Here is a 17992-nt window from a genome sequence, read left to right as displayed (position 1 = left end):
GATTTTCGGATAATACGGTTCGGATCGGATCAGGCAAAAATCCGATCCGAAATCCGAATGCTCACCCCTACCTATTTCATCTTTATAATCCTCCAATTCCTTCATAGTTTCATCACAACTTCTTCTTAATTTCTTTCTTCTACCAAAAATTCTTGCTTCGTTGAAATGGATCCCAACAATCCAATTTTTTTCTTGTCAAATTAGTGCGGCGATCTCTCGAGGCCGTATTACCAACCAGACCTCGAGGGAATCAATTTGAACGAAGAAAGGGGAGAGGGTGTCGGTTCGGCCGAGCTTCAACTGACGCCGGTGAAGGGGAAGGGGAAAAAGGCTGGTGAAAAGGGGAGCCATACGTACACGGTCGAAGAAATCGACCTCTTCGCCCGAATTTGGGTCATGGAAACGTACGATGCCATCTGTGGTGTCGACAAAAAACGCAATGCTTTATTGGAGGAGGGTGATGGAGTGAATCAACGCGATGATGCCATAGTCGTTCATGCAGCGACAAGTGAAAAGACATTAGGGTCGTGTCACCGCCGAAGTAAAACTTTGGAATTATATTATTGTTGTATATGTGGCTTCCGAATTTATGAGTATATTTAATTAATTAAAAAATAACAGAAAACAATATTATTAGCAGTGAACGCTAATCTAGTTTCGGTTATTAGGAGTCTCGTTGCGTTAACTTAAGTTTCGAGAATATTATAAAAAATAGTTTATAAACTTTACAATTAGTTTATGGTAGAATTTTTTAAAATCAGAATTAAATAGAGAGCGCAAAAAAAGAAGGTATAATTTACAATTTAAGAAAACATATATAGTTTCTTAGTTGTAATGTTTTTATCTCTCTCTCTTGAGTTGTTCTTAGCTGTAATTTTGATTTCTAATGTATAATGGCGAATTTAAATAGCAATATTTACTTTGACTAATATTATCATGTCACAATTGTGTGATAATGTGATAGAAGAGATATATACGTGACATTATAAAAAATAATGGAATTTGACAAAGGAAGCATACCCTACCACCTAGATGTAGAATAGTTTAGCTGGAATTTTGAAGCTTTTAATAGTTGAAAGCTAACTAAAATTATTCGATGCCCCATTTAAATCTATTTATCAAAAATCGGTTCGAACTTGGACCTAAATTTGTTGACCATATCTAGGGACGACGATATCGGCTGGCCTGCCCTGTGGGGGGACCAATTTTTCTTTTCAAATATTAACGACTATAGGATAAACGATCATGAATTATTTTTTTCCTTTTGTTTTATTTTTTCTAACAAAGAAAAAAATGTTTGAGACCCTTATATTACTCAATTATAAGATCATTTTTAGAAATTAAAATTTTATATAGTGTTAACACATCGTATCAAAATTTTAGGGTTGATTTTAATTGATATTAGGGTAATTTAGTCAATAATAAGTTACATTACAATTAATATTGATTTTACGTATATTCTGCCAGAGTTGATATAGAAAATCACACAAATTTGTACATATAATTTTATCGAAATTTTGAATTTATAAAAATTATATATTTTATAATATATTTTTTTATCAAATAAGATATTATAATATTATATTTATATTATACACCATAATCACTTCACTGGTACTATTAAATAATATTAAAATGTAAATCTTTAGTGGAGATTTTTTGTACTCTCGCCCCTGTCTCAACGGAATGAGATCCAGTGTCCCACAATTTTATATGTGCCACTGTGTTCCATGGTTATATTTATTATTTTAAAAATATTTTTTATAAAAATAAAATTTATTATAATACTATGAATTATATTTAATTTTTATTTCAAAATATTAAAACTTTTTAAAAGTAAATATCATGACTTTGAATTTATCAACTTATTATTAGCTAATAAAAATGAAATTAAATGATAAAAAATAATTATATACCCTAGATTGATGGAATAAACCATAATTAATAATCACAAAATTAAATTAAAGCATATAAAATTGAGATTAAAGAAAAAATATATAAGAAATTAAATAAAATTGAAAATGGAACACAGAGTGAAACATAAAATGTGGTACACTAAATCTGATTCATGTCTCAAGATATATTCCATCAAAGGCTATACACAAATTTTGGTGATGAATAAGAAGTGGTTAGAATTGAAGTTGAATTAGTGGATTTTGGTTTTTTGTGTCTCAAAAAAAGAAAAATAGAACCTTGAATTATCCCAAATTTGAGAAAGGATAAGATAAAAAGTATGAAAAGATCCATCCGTCATCCGTGTCCGAAAACATTCAAACCAAAAGTGCGCAAAATAATTAAAAGCAAAAAGGGCAGAAGGGGGAGACAGTTGTAAGGCGAAAGCTTGATCCAGCTGGAAGGAGTGAATACGAGTCACGAGGCACTTTGTTAGCTCAGCTGCGCGCTTTAATATAAGCTCATCACCAAATTAATTATTACTACTACATAGGATACCCACCATCAGCTGACTCACAGCTCCCTTGCCAACTCGGACCACTCCAGTCTGGCACTTCCTGCTCACTCCCTTTTCCCAAACTACCCCTTCTCCTTTTCTTTTTTCAAATTATTACTTTGAATTTCAACCCACTATTATTTTTCTTTTTTCCTTCAACTTCTTTTTTTTTTGATCGGAAAAGATAAGTTGTATTAAATCAAAATGGCACCAGAGGTACCACAAGAGGCCACAAGAAAAAGAAGAGAAACAAGAAACAGAAAAGGTGGAGCACGGACTGTATCCAGCAACCTCCCCAAAAACAGCCAAATGAAGAAAAAAAAAAAAAAAAAAAGAGAACCAAAGTTAAACGGAGAAGATTGAAATGCATAATACATCCTTTAAACTTTATACAATGTCACTATGGATTTTAAATTCTATACAAAAGTTTTCATAAGAAGATTGAAATGCATAATGAGATTCAGATTAAGATAGTTGTTAAAGTAATTTATAGATTAAACTCCAAACACATAAAATTAAATTTTGTATCGAACGATTAAAAAGCAAATTAACGAGTCAATTGAAAGTTGAGACGAGCTATATTATTTCAATAAAAGAACTTTTGAAAAGAGCTTGTTACAATGCAATACCTCATATATATTGATAATACAATTTATAAAATAAGAAGATTATCCAAACAAAGTTTATCTAAAATTATGTGTGGTTTATACAAAAATGTAGTTTAAACGGCATACTCAAGATAATAAGATCTCAAATTAATTATTTCATTCATTTTTTATTTATAGAGAAAACACATTATTTGAAGTAAGAAACGGCAAAAGAGTGATGGGCAATTAGGTAAATTCCGTAGGAGCGTTTGGTGGGGCAAGGCATCGAGATGCGTTAAGCAAGCTGTAATAGTAGATGGATGAAAGCTGTAAATGTTTGTTTTTCCTTTTTCTAAAACGCCTACCAGACTTACACTGCTCCTACTAATTAAACCGCGTTTTCCAGTTATCCCCCCTTTCTCACCACCTTCTCTCATCTCATCTCATACTCATACACGTAAATCCATGTTTAACAATTTTCAATTGTATAAATACCATCCCCCACCTCCTCCAATCCTCATCCAAACATCTCCTCCTCTCTCTACAACTCTCTCTCACTTCACTTTCAAATGGCTTCTTCCACCATTCTCAATCTGCTAGCCATTTTCTCTCTCTTGAATGTGTGCTTCGCTTCAAGAGCAATCCCCAGTTCTCTAGTTGAAGACTCACAAACCCAGCTGCTCAAATATCACAAGGGCGCACTTCTCCAAGGCAGAATCTCAGTTAACCTAATTTGGTATGGCAAATTCACCCCTTCTCAGAGGGCAATCGTCGCTGATTTCATCACATCTCTTACCCCTAATTCATCGCCATCGCAATCCCAGCCATCCGTGGCGGCGTGGTGGAAGACCACGGAGAAGTATTACCACCTCGCCACCTCCAAAAAGCCATCCCTCTCTCTCTACCTCAACAAGCAAATCCTCGACGATTCCTACTCCATCGGCAAATCGCTCACGGAGAGCCAGCTTGTTCTTCTGGCATCCAAGGGCGAGCAGATGAACGCAATCAATGTAGTGCTAACGGCGTCTGACGTCGCCGTCGACGGTTTCTGTCAAAACCGCTGCGGAACTCACGGCTCCAAATCTACTGCCGTCAAGGGGAAAAACCAGAAATTCGCCTACATTTGGGTGGGAAACTCGGAGACTCAGTGCCCCGGCTACTGCGCGTGGCCGTTCCACCAGCCAATTTACGGCCCCCAGACCCCGCCGCTGGTGGCTCCCAACAACGACGTCGGCGTCGACGGAATGGTGATCAATTTGTCTGGGCTTCTGGCCGGAACCGCCACGAATCCCTTCGGAAACGGCTTCTACCAGGGCCCGGCCGATGCCCCGCTGGAGGCGGCGACGGCGTGCCCCGGGGTGTATGCGAAGGGGGCGTACCCTGGTTACGCCGGAGATTTGCTGGTGGAGAAGTCTAGTGGTGCTAGCTACAATGCGCATGGTGCCGACGGCAGGAAATATTTGCTTCCGGCGATATATGATCCGTCTACTTCCAAATGTTCCACTTTGATTTAGTTTTTTTTTTCTTTTAATATAGAAAAACAATGTAATAGAAATTCATTTATTCATTTTTTTTTGTAAAACCAAGCAAATTATTGCGGTTTGCTTTATATTAAAAATTAAAAAGGTTATCTATTGGTTAAAAATAGGGATAATTGCATATAATATCACCAACTTTGAAGAAAATCCAAATTCCCCACTATCTTTAAAAAATCCACATAATATCAAATATTTTCAAGGTTGTCCAATCTCCCCACATCTTCTTCATGATAATTACAAATCTACCCAACATTCATACAAATTATAAAAAAGACCCCACCTAAACAAAGCATCAACCAGGAACCCTCACATGCTTCCATTTAAGGCAAAATTACCCATAATTATAATGCAATTTTAAAAAAGGGTCCAACATGCTTCCGTACAACTTCAAAAATTAATCTTAACATAAACCAACATTATACCTTTAGTCGACTGGTCTTCTTCAGGAGTCAGTGCTTGTTGCGTTTTACGGACCGTCTGCCCCCAAGGCTCCGTCCAACCACACGCTCGCAAGGGATGGTTGCAACCTTCCTCCTTCACTAAGTGCCGACGTAAAATACTTTGTTGGAAAATGAAAGAAAAAATTTTCTACTAAACCGGAAAGTTGGAAAAAGACAAAGCTTTAAAAGAGGAATTATAAAATATTAATTTTATTTCATAATATCTCCCTAAAGGAGGAGACTAACTTGTTTAGCTACTCATAGTAGCTAATACTTGTGTACATAAAATTAAAAAAAACTAAAACTAAAACGAAAACTTTTAAAAAAATTACAAAGATAATTTCTAGAGAGAGGAAGTGGTGTGTGAAAATGTTGTGAATTTTTCCGATGATCTTCTTCTCTCCAGCACTTGTGAATTTATAGAGGTCTGATACCCTCTATTATTACTTGGTAGTTGGCCTCGGATGCTTTTCTTCGTGGCCAGCTTGCTTGAAATTGACATCCACCTTCTTTTGTTGGCTATTATTGCCGACACTTGTTGGTGTTGTCACATGTGCTGGGCCCTTGCTTTTGTGATAATGCTGGTAGGGCCGGCTGCTTTCCTTCCACTCACATTTGTCCTGGAGTGTTGAGTGGTCCTTCTGTCATTCCACCCACTTTTGTCGTTTCTTTTGTGGGTGCGATCCTTGCTGTGAATCACATGATTCACTCTGCTCTGTCGGCCACCTTACTTTTTTGGTGCCCGAGGGGTCCTCCCTTTTGGAGTCTGATGCTTGTCGTGTTCATCAGACCGGAACCTCCTTCTGTCTGGTTTCGGGAAGAAACCTTTGCCGAATTCTGGTTCCTTCTGCGACGAACATTGGTCGCAGATTTTCTCGATCCACTGGTCCGAATGAGCCATGTTACAGAATTTGCGACGAGTTTCTTTGCTCCCCGCCATCTTGTTGTCCCATATAGTTTGCCTCTTTTTCTCGAAAGATTTTTCGGCAAACTCGGTTGTTGTTCCTGTCATTGTGTTTACCAGGAACGTTCCCAGATCTGAACTCTGAAAGAATTTAAACCTGGACTTCATTTTGTCCATCTCTGTGAGACAGACCCAAAGACCCCATGCTCGTCTCGTGGAGATTTGATCCTCCGTAAATGTTGAGGCGATTGGGACTTGAAAATCAGGAACTTTGATCCGGTTCAAGGCTCCTGTATCCGGTCTCCGCAGCTTAATGAAATGAAAAGCTTCGTAGACTCCTTTTCCGACAGGTTCTGGTGCTGCACTGAAGAAGTATAGTTCCAGAACATCTCCCCGTTTAAGGGACTCGTTGTTTTCCCAGGCTTCAAACACTGTTCTCTGGATCCACTTGGGTAGACCCTTGATTTCGTTGAAGGCTGGAGCGGTGGTATAAACTGAGGCCAAAGCCCCAAACTCATACCATTCTTTGATGTGATTTGGATTGGCTCCCGGAGTTGTCCAAATCCTGGGGTATCTCCCTGCAACATCAACCCGGCAATTTCCCGGATTGATGCCCTTTCTCGTGATGAGTTTCTCCCATCTGTCCTGATAAATCTGCCAAGAAGGAGAAATATCAACAAAATTAGTATCAATCTTAAGTTGGCCTGTCATTGGCCTAAGATTGATCTCTCCCTCTTTTACCCCAGAGGTGGTGGGTTGACATGTTGGTTCAGGGTGTGAACCCTTAACAACATCTTTTCCTCGAGCGTCCGGCTGTGAAGCCATTCTCTCAGGACTTGTGCTAGGGGTACTTGAATCCCCTGCTACAGGTAATCCGCCCTGTACGGAAAGCATTGCTTTAGCCCGGTTTTCACGGACAACGCGCAAGAGCGGCTTGTTGAGTGCTTCCTGAAGATTGAACATCTTCATGAAACAATCATCGATTTGGTTGGATACTTGGGCTTCGTCAGCCGCTTGTATCTTTCCCGCTTGTTTAGTGTGTAGTACACACTTCTGCCATTCTTGTTGTAGCAGCTCTAGACTTGCAAAGAGCTGCCCCTGTATTGCCTCGATGGCCTCCACTTCAGGGAGCTCCATCTCTTGTGAGGAAATCTGCAAGAACATTCTGATCAGATTTCAAAACGACAATATCATAATCATAATATTGGCATTCTGCTTGCCATCTAATTAATCTAGCCTTTTCAGGTTTAGATTCAATCTTTTTGGTTAAGAAAGCTTTAACGTTAGTGTTATCAACTTTCAAAACAAATTTTTTAGCGAGTAAGAATAGCGGCCATTTTTTGAACGCCTTTCTGACTGCAAAAAACTCTTTCTCGTTTATGTGCCATCGCACAGCTTCGTCGTTGGAGAAAAGGCCGCTACAGTATCTGCAAGGTTCTTCTCCATAAGGGGTGATCTTTGTAAGCACAGCTGCCCACCAATGATCACTCGCGTCGGTGTAGAGGACCAAGTCATCCTCGTCTTGTGGTATTGAAAGTTTCGGGAGATTTTTACAAATCTCTTTTAACTTCTTTATACCCTCCCGATGTTCCTCCTTCCATATGAATGGAACATCTTTCTTCAGTAGTGGACTGAAGATATTTCTGTGCTCCGCAAGGTTTTTGATGAACATCCCTGCGAAATTGACAACTCCAAGAAAACTTTGAAGCTGCTTCTTCTCCTTGAGATCTTCCGGAAAATTCTGGACCTTCTCCACAATATGATCTTGTAGAATGATTCCAGATTCATCAATCTCAATCCCCAGAAACTCCATCTTCTGGGTGGCTATGACTGCCTTCTTTTCAGACAGCACCAGTCCTTCTTGTTGACAAACATCCGCAAAGATCTCCAGATGCCTGACATGTTCATGAATGTTTTTTGATGCAATAAGAATGTCATCAATATAAACAAACATAAACGAAGAATAATCTTTGAAGAGATTATCCATCTTCCTTTGGAATATCTGAGGCGCGTTGGCTAGCCCCATTGGCATGACATTCCAGACGTAATGTCCTTGAGGAGTTGAGAAAGCTGTGAATTTTTTACTCCCTTCCTCCATGCGAATCTGGTAGAAACCTGATTTGCAATCGAACTTTGAGAATACCCTTGCACTTCTGATGCAGTTGATAAGGTGTTCTCTGCTTGGGATGAAATATCCATCGAACTCAAGAATGTCATTAATCCCTTTATAATTAATGACCAGTCTTGGCTTTCCTCGCTTGATCTCCCCATGATTTCTCACCAGAAATCCAGGACTGCTGTAGGGTGATCTGCCTCCTTCGATAAGTTTTAAATCAAGGTGTTCCTTGATTATACTCATCATATCCTGTTGATCTTGAGGGTTCATCAGGATAGGTTTGTACCTTACGAACTCATGCTCCTTTCCAGTTTTAGCTTTCAAGGTTGCTCTGAGTTGGTTCTTGTCCCACCATGCCAAAGGATCCTCGTGGTAGCACTTCTGGATTCTCCTTTTGACGTCGGCAATGGACACCTGTTCTTCTTCTTTGATATCTTTGTGTGATATCAGAGAGACTTTGAGGATTTGAATTTCTTCCTCGGAGAGATCTGGGAATCCCTCTGTTCTGCATTTGAGCAAAACTTCTCCGAATCTCCGTTGATCCTTCATTTGAGGTCTCCGGAGTCTGCCATCATCACCACGCTTGCTGCGAAATTTGATTGGCATTGAACGATGAAAAGCTCCTTGGAGCCTTTGCACAATGATTTTGTGGTCACAATTGGTTGTGAACACCAGCCTCCTGGCCTCATTGTCTTGTATAAATCTCTTGAAGCTTTGCAGAAAATTATTTCCCAGTAATATATCTGCTCCGGTATCATGGAAATAAATTGGTGGAGTCTTGACCTTGTACCAAGGTGTCTGTCCTGCTCCGCCGATTAATATTTCCATCTGTTTTACTCCTTTTGATAGAAGTAAAATCTTCTTGGAGAAATCCCTTCCTGCAATTCGAGGTAGATCTTCTTCCACTTCTGTTGGAAAGACTCCTCGTTTTGCTGTACAGATTCCTGCTCCTGAATCCACATAAGCAGCAAAATATTCTGCTTTGTATTTCTCGTATAACATCCCCACCGAGATGTATATCGAGAATGGGCTGGTCATTGGATCATCACTCTTTGGCGTCCAATGGTGATCTCCATTCCTCCTGATTTCCATGACCATGGTTTGTATTTGTCAAGGAAATCTCGTCCTAAGATCAGGACGTCCGCTTCTTGTCCAGCTTGGCCTTCAGTCTGGATTTCAAAACCTCCAACCTCCAGAGTTCTGATATATCGGTTGTCTCCTGGATTCACCAGATAATACAACGAGCTGCAAGGAAATTGGTTTTCCTTGTTGGTTGTATTAATTCTTGTGGAAACCTGTCTCCATCCTTCGGGACATTTGAGCTTAACCCTTATGTCCGGTACTGGGGTTTCCTGGATTGCAATTCTCTCGTATGACTGAGAGAAACTTCTTGTAATAGGCCCTGAAGTTAGCCTATTTCCTTGGAATGATAGCCTTGGTGCTCCTAGTCTGAGACTTTGAGTATGGCTAAGCACCGTCTTGTCTCCAATATCGATGTCGATTTCTCCGATCTGAGGAATCTCCACTCGGTTTGGTTTGACTGCCTTGGCTACCTCCTTGAATATTTCTGGAATTTCAATGAACTCTTTTCCCAGAAATAATTCTGTATGATGGGAATTTGATAAGGCATACGAGACTTGATAAGTCAGTGAGTATGGCCTATTCCCTTCTGTCAACAGCTCCTTCTTTTTGTAGTCCTGATAGAGGGTCAGGGCTCTGCTGAAGGATGAATCCTGTAGATTATAAGCGATCTGTGGGTAGAACTCGGTTATAATCGTCTTGGCATAGAGATTGCCTGAAAAGGCTCCCAGAACTGATGCTCTAGTATCTCTAATTCTTTTGTCGCAAAGTGCGACATCAATTGGTTGGTCTGTCCCTGGGGATAGGGATGATTTGATCACCAACTGAATTGCTCCAATATGAATCCATTTCATCGTGCTTGCGACTTCTGGCTTCATTTTCTTAAGATCCTGCCTGATATCTTCAGCAGGAACCAGCTGGATCTCCACCTGATTACTTGTAATCTCCATTGGAAGCGCCATTTCTCGGTTTGTAACACCAAAATAGACATGATGCTTCCTTTTGGATGGAATCAAGCTATTAAAAACTCGATTCAATCTCCCATTGGAAAACCCTTGGTATGTTTGTACCTCTCCAGTTTCCCTATTGAGTTTCTTCACGAGCTTTTTCACCACTTCTTCCTGTGGAATCAGAAAATGGCTAGTGAATCCATTCTGATCCTCCTTCTGGATGTGGTGGACCTCGTGTTCTTCTTTAGTCTGACTCGTCTCCGGTTGATCCATCGGACATCTCCGAACCTTCAGAGCTAAAGACCTCTTCTTGCTCATATATACTCTCATCAGAGGATATATCTTCGAATTGATACACGGGTATCAATTTCTGGTGGTAGATAGCGTCTTCGATATCCGGTGTGGATTCGAATCTTCTTATCTGCCTTTTTTCGTTGTCTGGGCAATTGGTTGAAATATGCCCCTTTGCACCGCACGACCAGCAGTTGCAATCCTTAAAACTTTCATTTGTTTTGGCTTGAGTGCGCCTGAAAGTTTTTCTCGCCGGGATTCTCTTTTGATTTGAGAATCGGTTTCTTGATGGTCCGCTCCGTTGGCCTGACTTGTAAGAGCGTGCCTTCTGTCTGGTCCACATAGTTCTTGGCTTCCAAGAACTTCTTCTGGACTTTCTTTCATAGGGTTGATACCTATGTTTCTTTTGGCTCCTCCTTTGATACAGCAACTCGGCACCAATCTCTGTTGGAAGATCAATGTTGTCGCACATCAATGGGGATTTCTTGTTGAGTCTTCTCAATTTCTTGAGATTCCTTAAGTCCGCCGCCTTCTGGCACCATTCGGACAGCTTCTTGTGTACATAGGACATCCTTCTTGAGGCACTATCAAGAGGATATTCTCCCGGTGACACGTACTCGTTGATGCTCATCCATACTCACTGACTTATCAAGTCTCGTATGCCTTATCAAATTCCCATCATACAGAATTATTTCTGGGAAAAGAGTTCATTGAAATTCCAGAAATATTCAAGGAGGTAGCCAAGGCAGTCAAACCAAACCGAGTGGAGATTCCTCAGATCGGAGAAATCGACATCGATATTGGAGACAAGACGGTGCTTGCCTCTTTTTCTCGAAAGATTTTTCGGCAAACTCGGTTGTTGTTCCTGTCATTGTGTTTACCAGGAACGTTCCCAGATCTGAACTCTGAAAGAATTTAAACCTGGACTTCATTTTGTCCATCTCTGTGAGACAGACCCAAAGACCCCATGCTCGTCTCGTGGAGATTTGATCCTCCGTAAATGTTGAGGCGATTGGGACTTGAAAATCAGGAACTTTGATCCGGTTCAAGGCTCCTGTATCCGGTCTCCGCAGCTTAATGAAATGAAAAGCTTCGTAGACTCCTTTTCCGACAGGTTCTGGTGCTGCACTGAAGAAGTATAGTTCCAGAACATCTCCCCGTTTAAGGGACTCGTTGTTTTCCCAGGCTTCAAACACTGTTCTCTGGATCCACTTGGGTAGACCCTTGATTTCGTTGAAGGCTGGAGCGGTATTTTAAGGATCGCGGGGATGCATATGTTATAATTAGGGTAATTTGAAAAGAGAGTATGAAAAGTGGGGTTGTTGTGTTATTTATTTTGTGATGGGGTCAATTTCAGAGTTTCAAGAAAACCAGGGGTATGATTTTTAAATAGTCAAGAATCAAACCATGGGCAATTTGGACACATATCAAAGTATTTGATATAATTTGGATTTTTAGAAGTTCATGGGGAAAATGGATTTTGAGCATAGTTGGTGATATTCTAGGCAATTATCCCTTAAAAATATCGTATGTTTTTTCATTTCGAATAATTTTCCTAATAAGTGTGACGTACCACATCATCTATATAATATACTCCATCTTTTTCTATCCATCTTTTTCCTCTCTTTTTTTTTCTCTTTCTTCTCCCACTATTTCTTTTCTCTATTTTTTTTATATAATTTAATTATTTTCTTAACATTCTCAAATTTAATTTATGCATAAATATATAAATGCATATTATACATAAGCTTGTGGCAAAATATTTAATATGGTATAAAATCATCAAAAATTAATTTAAAACGAATAAATTATGTAAACTTTAAAATATTTTATTTTCTATCTCTTCGTTAAATTTTACAACTTTTTATTTATGTTTATGTATGAAAATATTTATTTATTTATTATGACGTGTAATACTCTATGATAATAATGCGTAATATTAATTTCATTATCAAATAATTTAGAGAAATTGATGTGTTTATTTTATTTTTAAAATATATTTTATATTTATTTATATTTTAATTCCATTTAATATTTATACTCGTTTATTTAAACATGTTTAATTTTGATATTCGCCGTGCATAACACGGATGGGCGTGCTAGTTATAAGATAATAAGACAAAATGACGCCAGTTTTTCTTTTATTTAAAAGATTGTGAACTTGAATATAGAATCTCAAGTTTTGAATATTAATCAGATCAATGCACCTACACAACGAGCCAAGTCAATTTCGATTAATTTATGGTAACAAGTCTTAATTGGTATTACATTATCGAACTATATTTGTAAAAATGAAGAAAAGATCGAGCTGGGTTCTTATTTATTTGAAGGTCACACTGTAAAGTAAGTTATTAATCGAGCTAGGTTCATATTTATTTGAAGGTCACTCTAAAGTACTCCCTCTGTCCCGTTATTCATTGCCCGTTTCTTTTCGGTATGAGTATTAAGGAGTGTTGCATTAGGAGAAGGAGAGTTGTATTAGGAGAAAAATTATATGGCCCACATGTGTTAATTGATTTAATAAGTTAATAAAGCAACACACTTCTGCTGCCGACACTGTTCACTACTGACCAGCCGGCGCCGCGTTCCTTTCGCCTCGTCTCCCTCCACTCTCTATACACCATCATTCAAACAACCAACAAATGTATTTCCCCCAAATCTAATAATGTAATGAAATTCAAGAAATTTAAGAAATTCCCATTTGCAATTAAAGCCCTAGACCTAAAATCGTGGCCGCGTTCCTCTGCGGCGGGAGGCGGCCGCTGCATCGGCGAGAGGTCGTTGCTCCCCACCTAGTCTATTCTTTCAAGATCTGGAGAGGAAAGAGTCGCGTCGCCACCGCGCCCTCACCTTCGCCTCGTCTTCCTCAGCATCGGCGACACAACAGATCTGCCCTCACCTTCGTCTCTTCTTCCTCAACACCCTAGGCCTCAAATCGCGGTCGCATTCTGCAACATAAGGCCATCACCGCCGACGATTTTAGATCCTCAACTCAAGCGACAAAGCAGATCTCCGGCGACACAGCAAAACTCCGATGACATTGCAGATGGAAGGCGGTGAGGGACAGGAAAAGAAGAGAGACGAGAGGCGGAGGGTGCTCTCCACCGCCGTTGCAACGAGTTCGGCGAGCGAATCAGTCGAGGAGAAGGCGACAGAAGTGGCGGCGAGGGTGGGGAAGGCTGAGACAGAGAGAGGTAGAGAGCCGAGAGACGTCTTTTAGACTTTTAGTTTTTAAAAGTTAGGAGTATTTTTAACTTTTTATGTTATAATTAGTGATTATTAGTGATAGTTAATTGAGCCCTAATTATACTAAAATAGGAAATAGGCCATGAATAATAGGACGGAGGGAGTAAGTTAGTAATCGATAATTAACCCTTTTATATATACCATAAGTATAAATATTCTAGATTAAAAAAAAATGTACATTCCTAAGATATTATTCTCTTTTTTCCAATTTAATAAATTACAACTAAGTAAGAATGTTTAAAAGTTAATAGTTTAAGGGGTTCGTTATGGTGCCCGCTGCAAAGGGATTTCGGGGGCGGGGGATTCTTGGGAAGGGGCTAGCCTGATTGAGGGGGTGTGGCGTTAGAGCATCCACATCGATCTACATCGGTGGTGGCTTATTATTGATTTGAGTCGGTCTTGGCGATGAACCACTCGATGCAGACGGGAAAACTTGAGTTGCTGCTCATTTGGATGAGCTCAGTTCATCCGCTATTTAGTTGAGCTCGTGTTTACCCACGTTGAATATATAAAAAAAAATTTGAAATATTGAAATTTGAATTCTCAATGGCATTTATGTCGATTTTTTTCTTCTTCTTTTTCTTTCATAACGGCTCTTCGGCCTTTTTTTCCTCTTTCTCAACGACATTCTTGCCTTTATTTTTTATTTTCTTCTCCTATAAATATCTACTCCTACCTCAAATTAAATTCATTCTTCCACACTATTCCAACGCCAAGTGGCCATCCAGACACTCCGACGATATGATTCGGGAAAAGCCCCAAATGCTGTATACATCGCGTAGAAAGAGCGTTCCATTCCAGTAATGGAACGCGTGGAAGATTCTCCAAGAGAATCGAAAGTTCAAGTCGTTTTCTCCAAGAGGACAAAGACGTCAGAAGCAAGGATTCACTACCTCGACCTCATGTGTAGAAATTTTGTTTTCACGGCCAATAGGTAACAAGGCGGCAACGAAAGTGAAGGCCAAGGCGAAGGGCACGACATCGTAAGGCTCGGAGGCTCCTCCCGAGTGTGTGGAATTCATGGGCGAGACATGCTCCACCCTTGAAAAAATTGTCGATGAGTACGAGAAGAATAATCGTATCAAGAGAGAGATCAATGATGACCGTATCATGTTCATAGATACGTCGAACATGACACCCAAACAACTGGAATTCCATCGATAACGGGCGACGACGATTCTAGCTAGGCATCGAGGCGGAAATTAATCTAATTTTATGTTTATGTAATTTAAATTATGTCTTTTAATTTATGTATTTTTATTTTATGTAATTTTAAGTTTTCTTATTTTAAATTGATGAAGCTTTAATTTTAACAATTATGTTAGTTAAACTTGTCATTTAAATTGGTGTCATTTAAATTAAATAAAAATTGCAAAAGTCAAAACTAATTCATATGAGACAACATGATGAATCAGACCAATGCAGGTCTTGACTCATAAATGGTCCCGGAGCATGGATAAGTCAATAACTGACTCAACTAATGTAGATGTTCTTACGTATATATTTTCTTTTTCTTTTTTAATTATTTTTTTAAAATATCAGTAAGTTTATAATAAGAAGACTTACTATTTCAGCTTTTTTACTATCTTCGATATTGGAGTATTTCCTTTCACTAAATATAATATATAGGTTGGCCTAAATCAAAAATAATTTTTTTTTTGCATATGTAAATTGACAAAAGAATTAGCATAAGAATGTAATTTCCCCTATAATAATATTTCTACAAGACGCGTTGTGATCAATTAGCACTCCTAGGTTGGGGCAATGACTATGCCTAATTTCCAGACTGTAGTTGTGAAAATATTAAATTTTGGTCAAGACGTCATAATTACTATTTATGGGAGGCATTTGTGGTTTGAAAAACAACTCTTACACATATTGGTATCACCTAAAAAGTCTTGCTACTAGCACTTTTATAAATTGCGACTTCAACGTCTCCAAAAATAAATAACTTGCGACTTCAATTCTTTTAACAAAATGATAGCATGACATCAAAATTTGATGGTTCATCTAATTTTGTCAAGATAATTCATAAGTCGATAGAAGAAAAATCACCTTATGCTTGGTATGCAGGAATGAAATAAGAATTAAAAAAAAAATCTCATGTTTATTTATAAATTCATATTTTTTTTCATTCTCATCAAATGTATCCAGTCTGTTTTTAGTGAGTTTTCCACTCGAAATAAAGTGATATCTTTACTCCACTTACAAAATATTTAACTACTTTATTAAAACTCGTGCCATTTAGAAATAGATTTTTCCTTCATCCATGAAATGTTGTCCTAAGAAATGAAGGCACAACTTTTAAGAAAATTTGTGTTATTTATTTAGTTAGTGACGAAAGATACCCACAAATAAAAAAAAATGTGAAAAACTTAATTAAGTTAATGAGTGGATAATGAGGCCCCCATATTAGTGAGCAAAGAAAATGATCCATAAATTTATTAAAAATAAATTAAGACATTTTTTTGTGCATGGACCAAAATGACTAATTAGGACAACATTTCGTGGACGAATGAAGTACTTTTTTATAAGAACGGAGGCAGTACTGAATATGATTTGATATAATATAAATCATCATTTTCAAATGAATGCTCAATCTCATAAATGTGGAATTAGGCATTCATCATCTCTTTCGTGTTATTGCTTATTCCCATGAACATGAGATTAACCGATCATAACTCTTTTATAAAATTACTTTTATTTATTATTTGTTTTAATAATAATAATAATAATAATAATAATAATTCCATTTCATTCCTACTTTGTTTAAATCTTGTAGATGCATGTCAGAAGAATGTATATTTCATTAATTCCATTGACATTATCATTCTATCAACAATTCCTTTTTCACTTAACTTCATCAGTTAAGTAGTCATCTAATACGGGAAATTAACTAACTTCATCATATGAATGACTTGAAAATAGGTCACTTGCATAACTTGTAATTATCATAATACGTGCTTGATTTTTTTATATATATATATATATATAATTGAACAAATAAATTTTAAAAATTGTATGATGGTGAAATCTAATTTATGACATTTGATTTTAAACAATAATCAATCTACTGTTAGAGCATCCACATTGAGATTACATGATAGCCTACATGATAGCTTACTTGATGAGGGGGGACCGCATTGTGTAAAGAGGCCGCATTGGGGTTACATGATAGCCTACATGATTTTTTTAGTTTTGATTTTTCCATTTTTCATTTAAGTTTAATTTGATAAATTTAAATAACACAATTTACTTCAAATTTAAATTGCATTAATTTTGAAATCCTAAAAATTACCCCATCCGTCCACTAATTTATGGCCTACTTACCTTTTTGGTCCGTCCACCAATTTATGTCCTATCTATTTTGGGTAAGTTTATATTCATATTTTAATCAAAATTGTAGGCCCCTTTAATAAATTGTGGCATAATTGCATTGACTTTAATAAATTGTGGGTCCCTTTCTCCACTCAACTAATAAAAATACATTTTTTCTTAAAATCCGTGTTTTGTCTCCTAGGCCATAAATTAGTGGACGGAGGGAGTACATAAAACTTAATAAAAAAAATAATTCGAACGGTCAAAGAAGGCACGCAAACCGAGGCAGTCAAAGCTGCCTTCAAAATTCAAAATTCTAATTTTTTTTAATGGCGCGTGTTCCACGTGAAACACGCGCCCTGAATTCAATGGGCTATCGGGCTACATGTTAGAACGTGTAGCCCTCGTGTAACATGAGGCTGCATCGGCTTACACAATAGCGGCTCTACACGAGTAGGTCGCATCGTGTCAGCGATGCAGATGCTCTTAGTCCACACACACAAACACGATATGAGTCTAATTTTATATTATGAACATTCCTAACCCATACAAAATTAAATAACTCAAAATGAAATAGGGCAAAAAGCCCAACTAAAACTAAACAAAATAGGGCAAATCTCATTATTCTCATTTTTCTATTATACATGACTGTTGTCCTCCTCCAGCCAACTCTCTCTCCTTTTTCTTTTTTAATCGCGCGTGTTTCACACGTTATCCGCTTTTCTCCATTCTATGCCCGGCACCAACAATCGTGTCCAGCACGAATTCGTGGGTTCCCTTGCGCGACACATGTCGACTCGATCCGGCACCCTAAATTTTAATGTTGGAGATGTTTTTATGCACTCAACAACTTTATTTTAAAATTGGTGTCTTCCTCCTTTAAAAAGTTATTGGAGAGTATTAATTTTATTATACCGTAGCATTGGATGGATGAAGCTGTGATGCTATTGCATCAAAATTAAAGAATTTAAAATAAGGATTATATTAGTGGAAATATATAAGCTGTAATGGTGGTTAGATGAAAGCAGCTATGCCATAAAGCAACGGCTACCCACTTGACACACTCTTCCTAC

General features: G+C 38.0%; 1 protein-coding gene across 1 annotated transcript; it reads left to right on the top strand.

Annotated features, from left to right (window-relative positions):
- Positions 1-3381: 3381 nt before the first annotated feature.
- On the top strand, positions 3382-4681 carry LOC131010903 (protein PHOSPHATE-INDUCED 1-like). The gene has a single exon (XM_057938605.1). It carries the CDS (start codon positions 3606-3608, stop codon positions 4548-4550), a length of 945 nt encoding a protein of 314 aa, XP_057794588.1. The 5' UTR covers positions 3382-3605; the 3' UTR covers positions 4551-4681.
- Positions 4682-17992: the final 13311 nt, after the last annotated feature.

The sequence above is a fragment of the Salvia miltiorrhiza genome, chromosome 2 (genome assembly GCF_028751815.1).
Source record: "Salvia miltiorrhiza cultivar Shanhuang (shh) chromosome 2, IMPLAD_Smil_shh, whole genome shotgun sequence".
NCBI classification, from domain to species: domain Eukaryota; kingdom Viridiplantae; phylum Streptophyta; class Magnoliopsida; order Lamiales; family Lamiaceae; genus Salvia; species Salvia miltiorrhiza.
The sequence above is the reverse complement of the archived record's forward strand: the minus strand, read 5'-3'. Positions and strand labels throughout refer to the sequence as shown.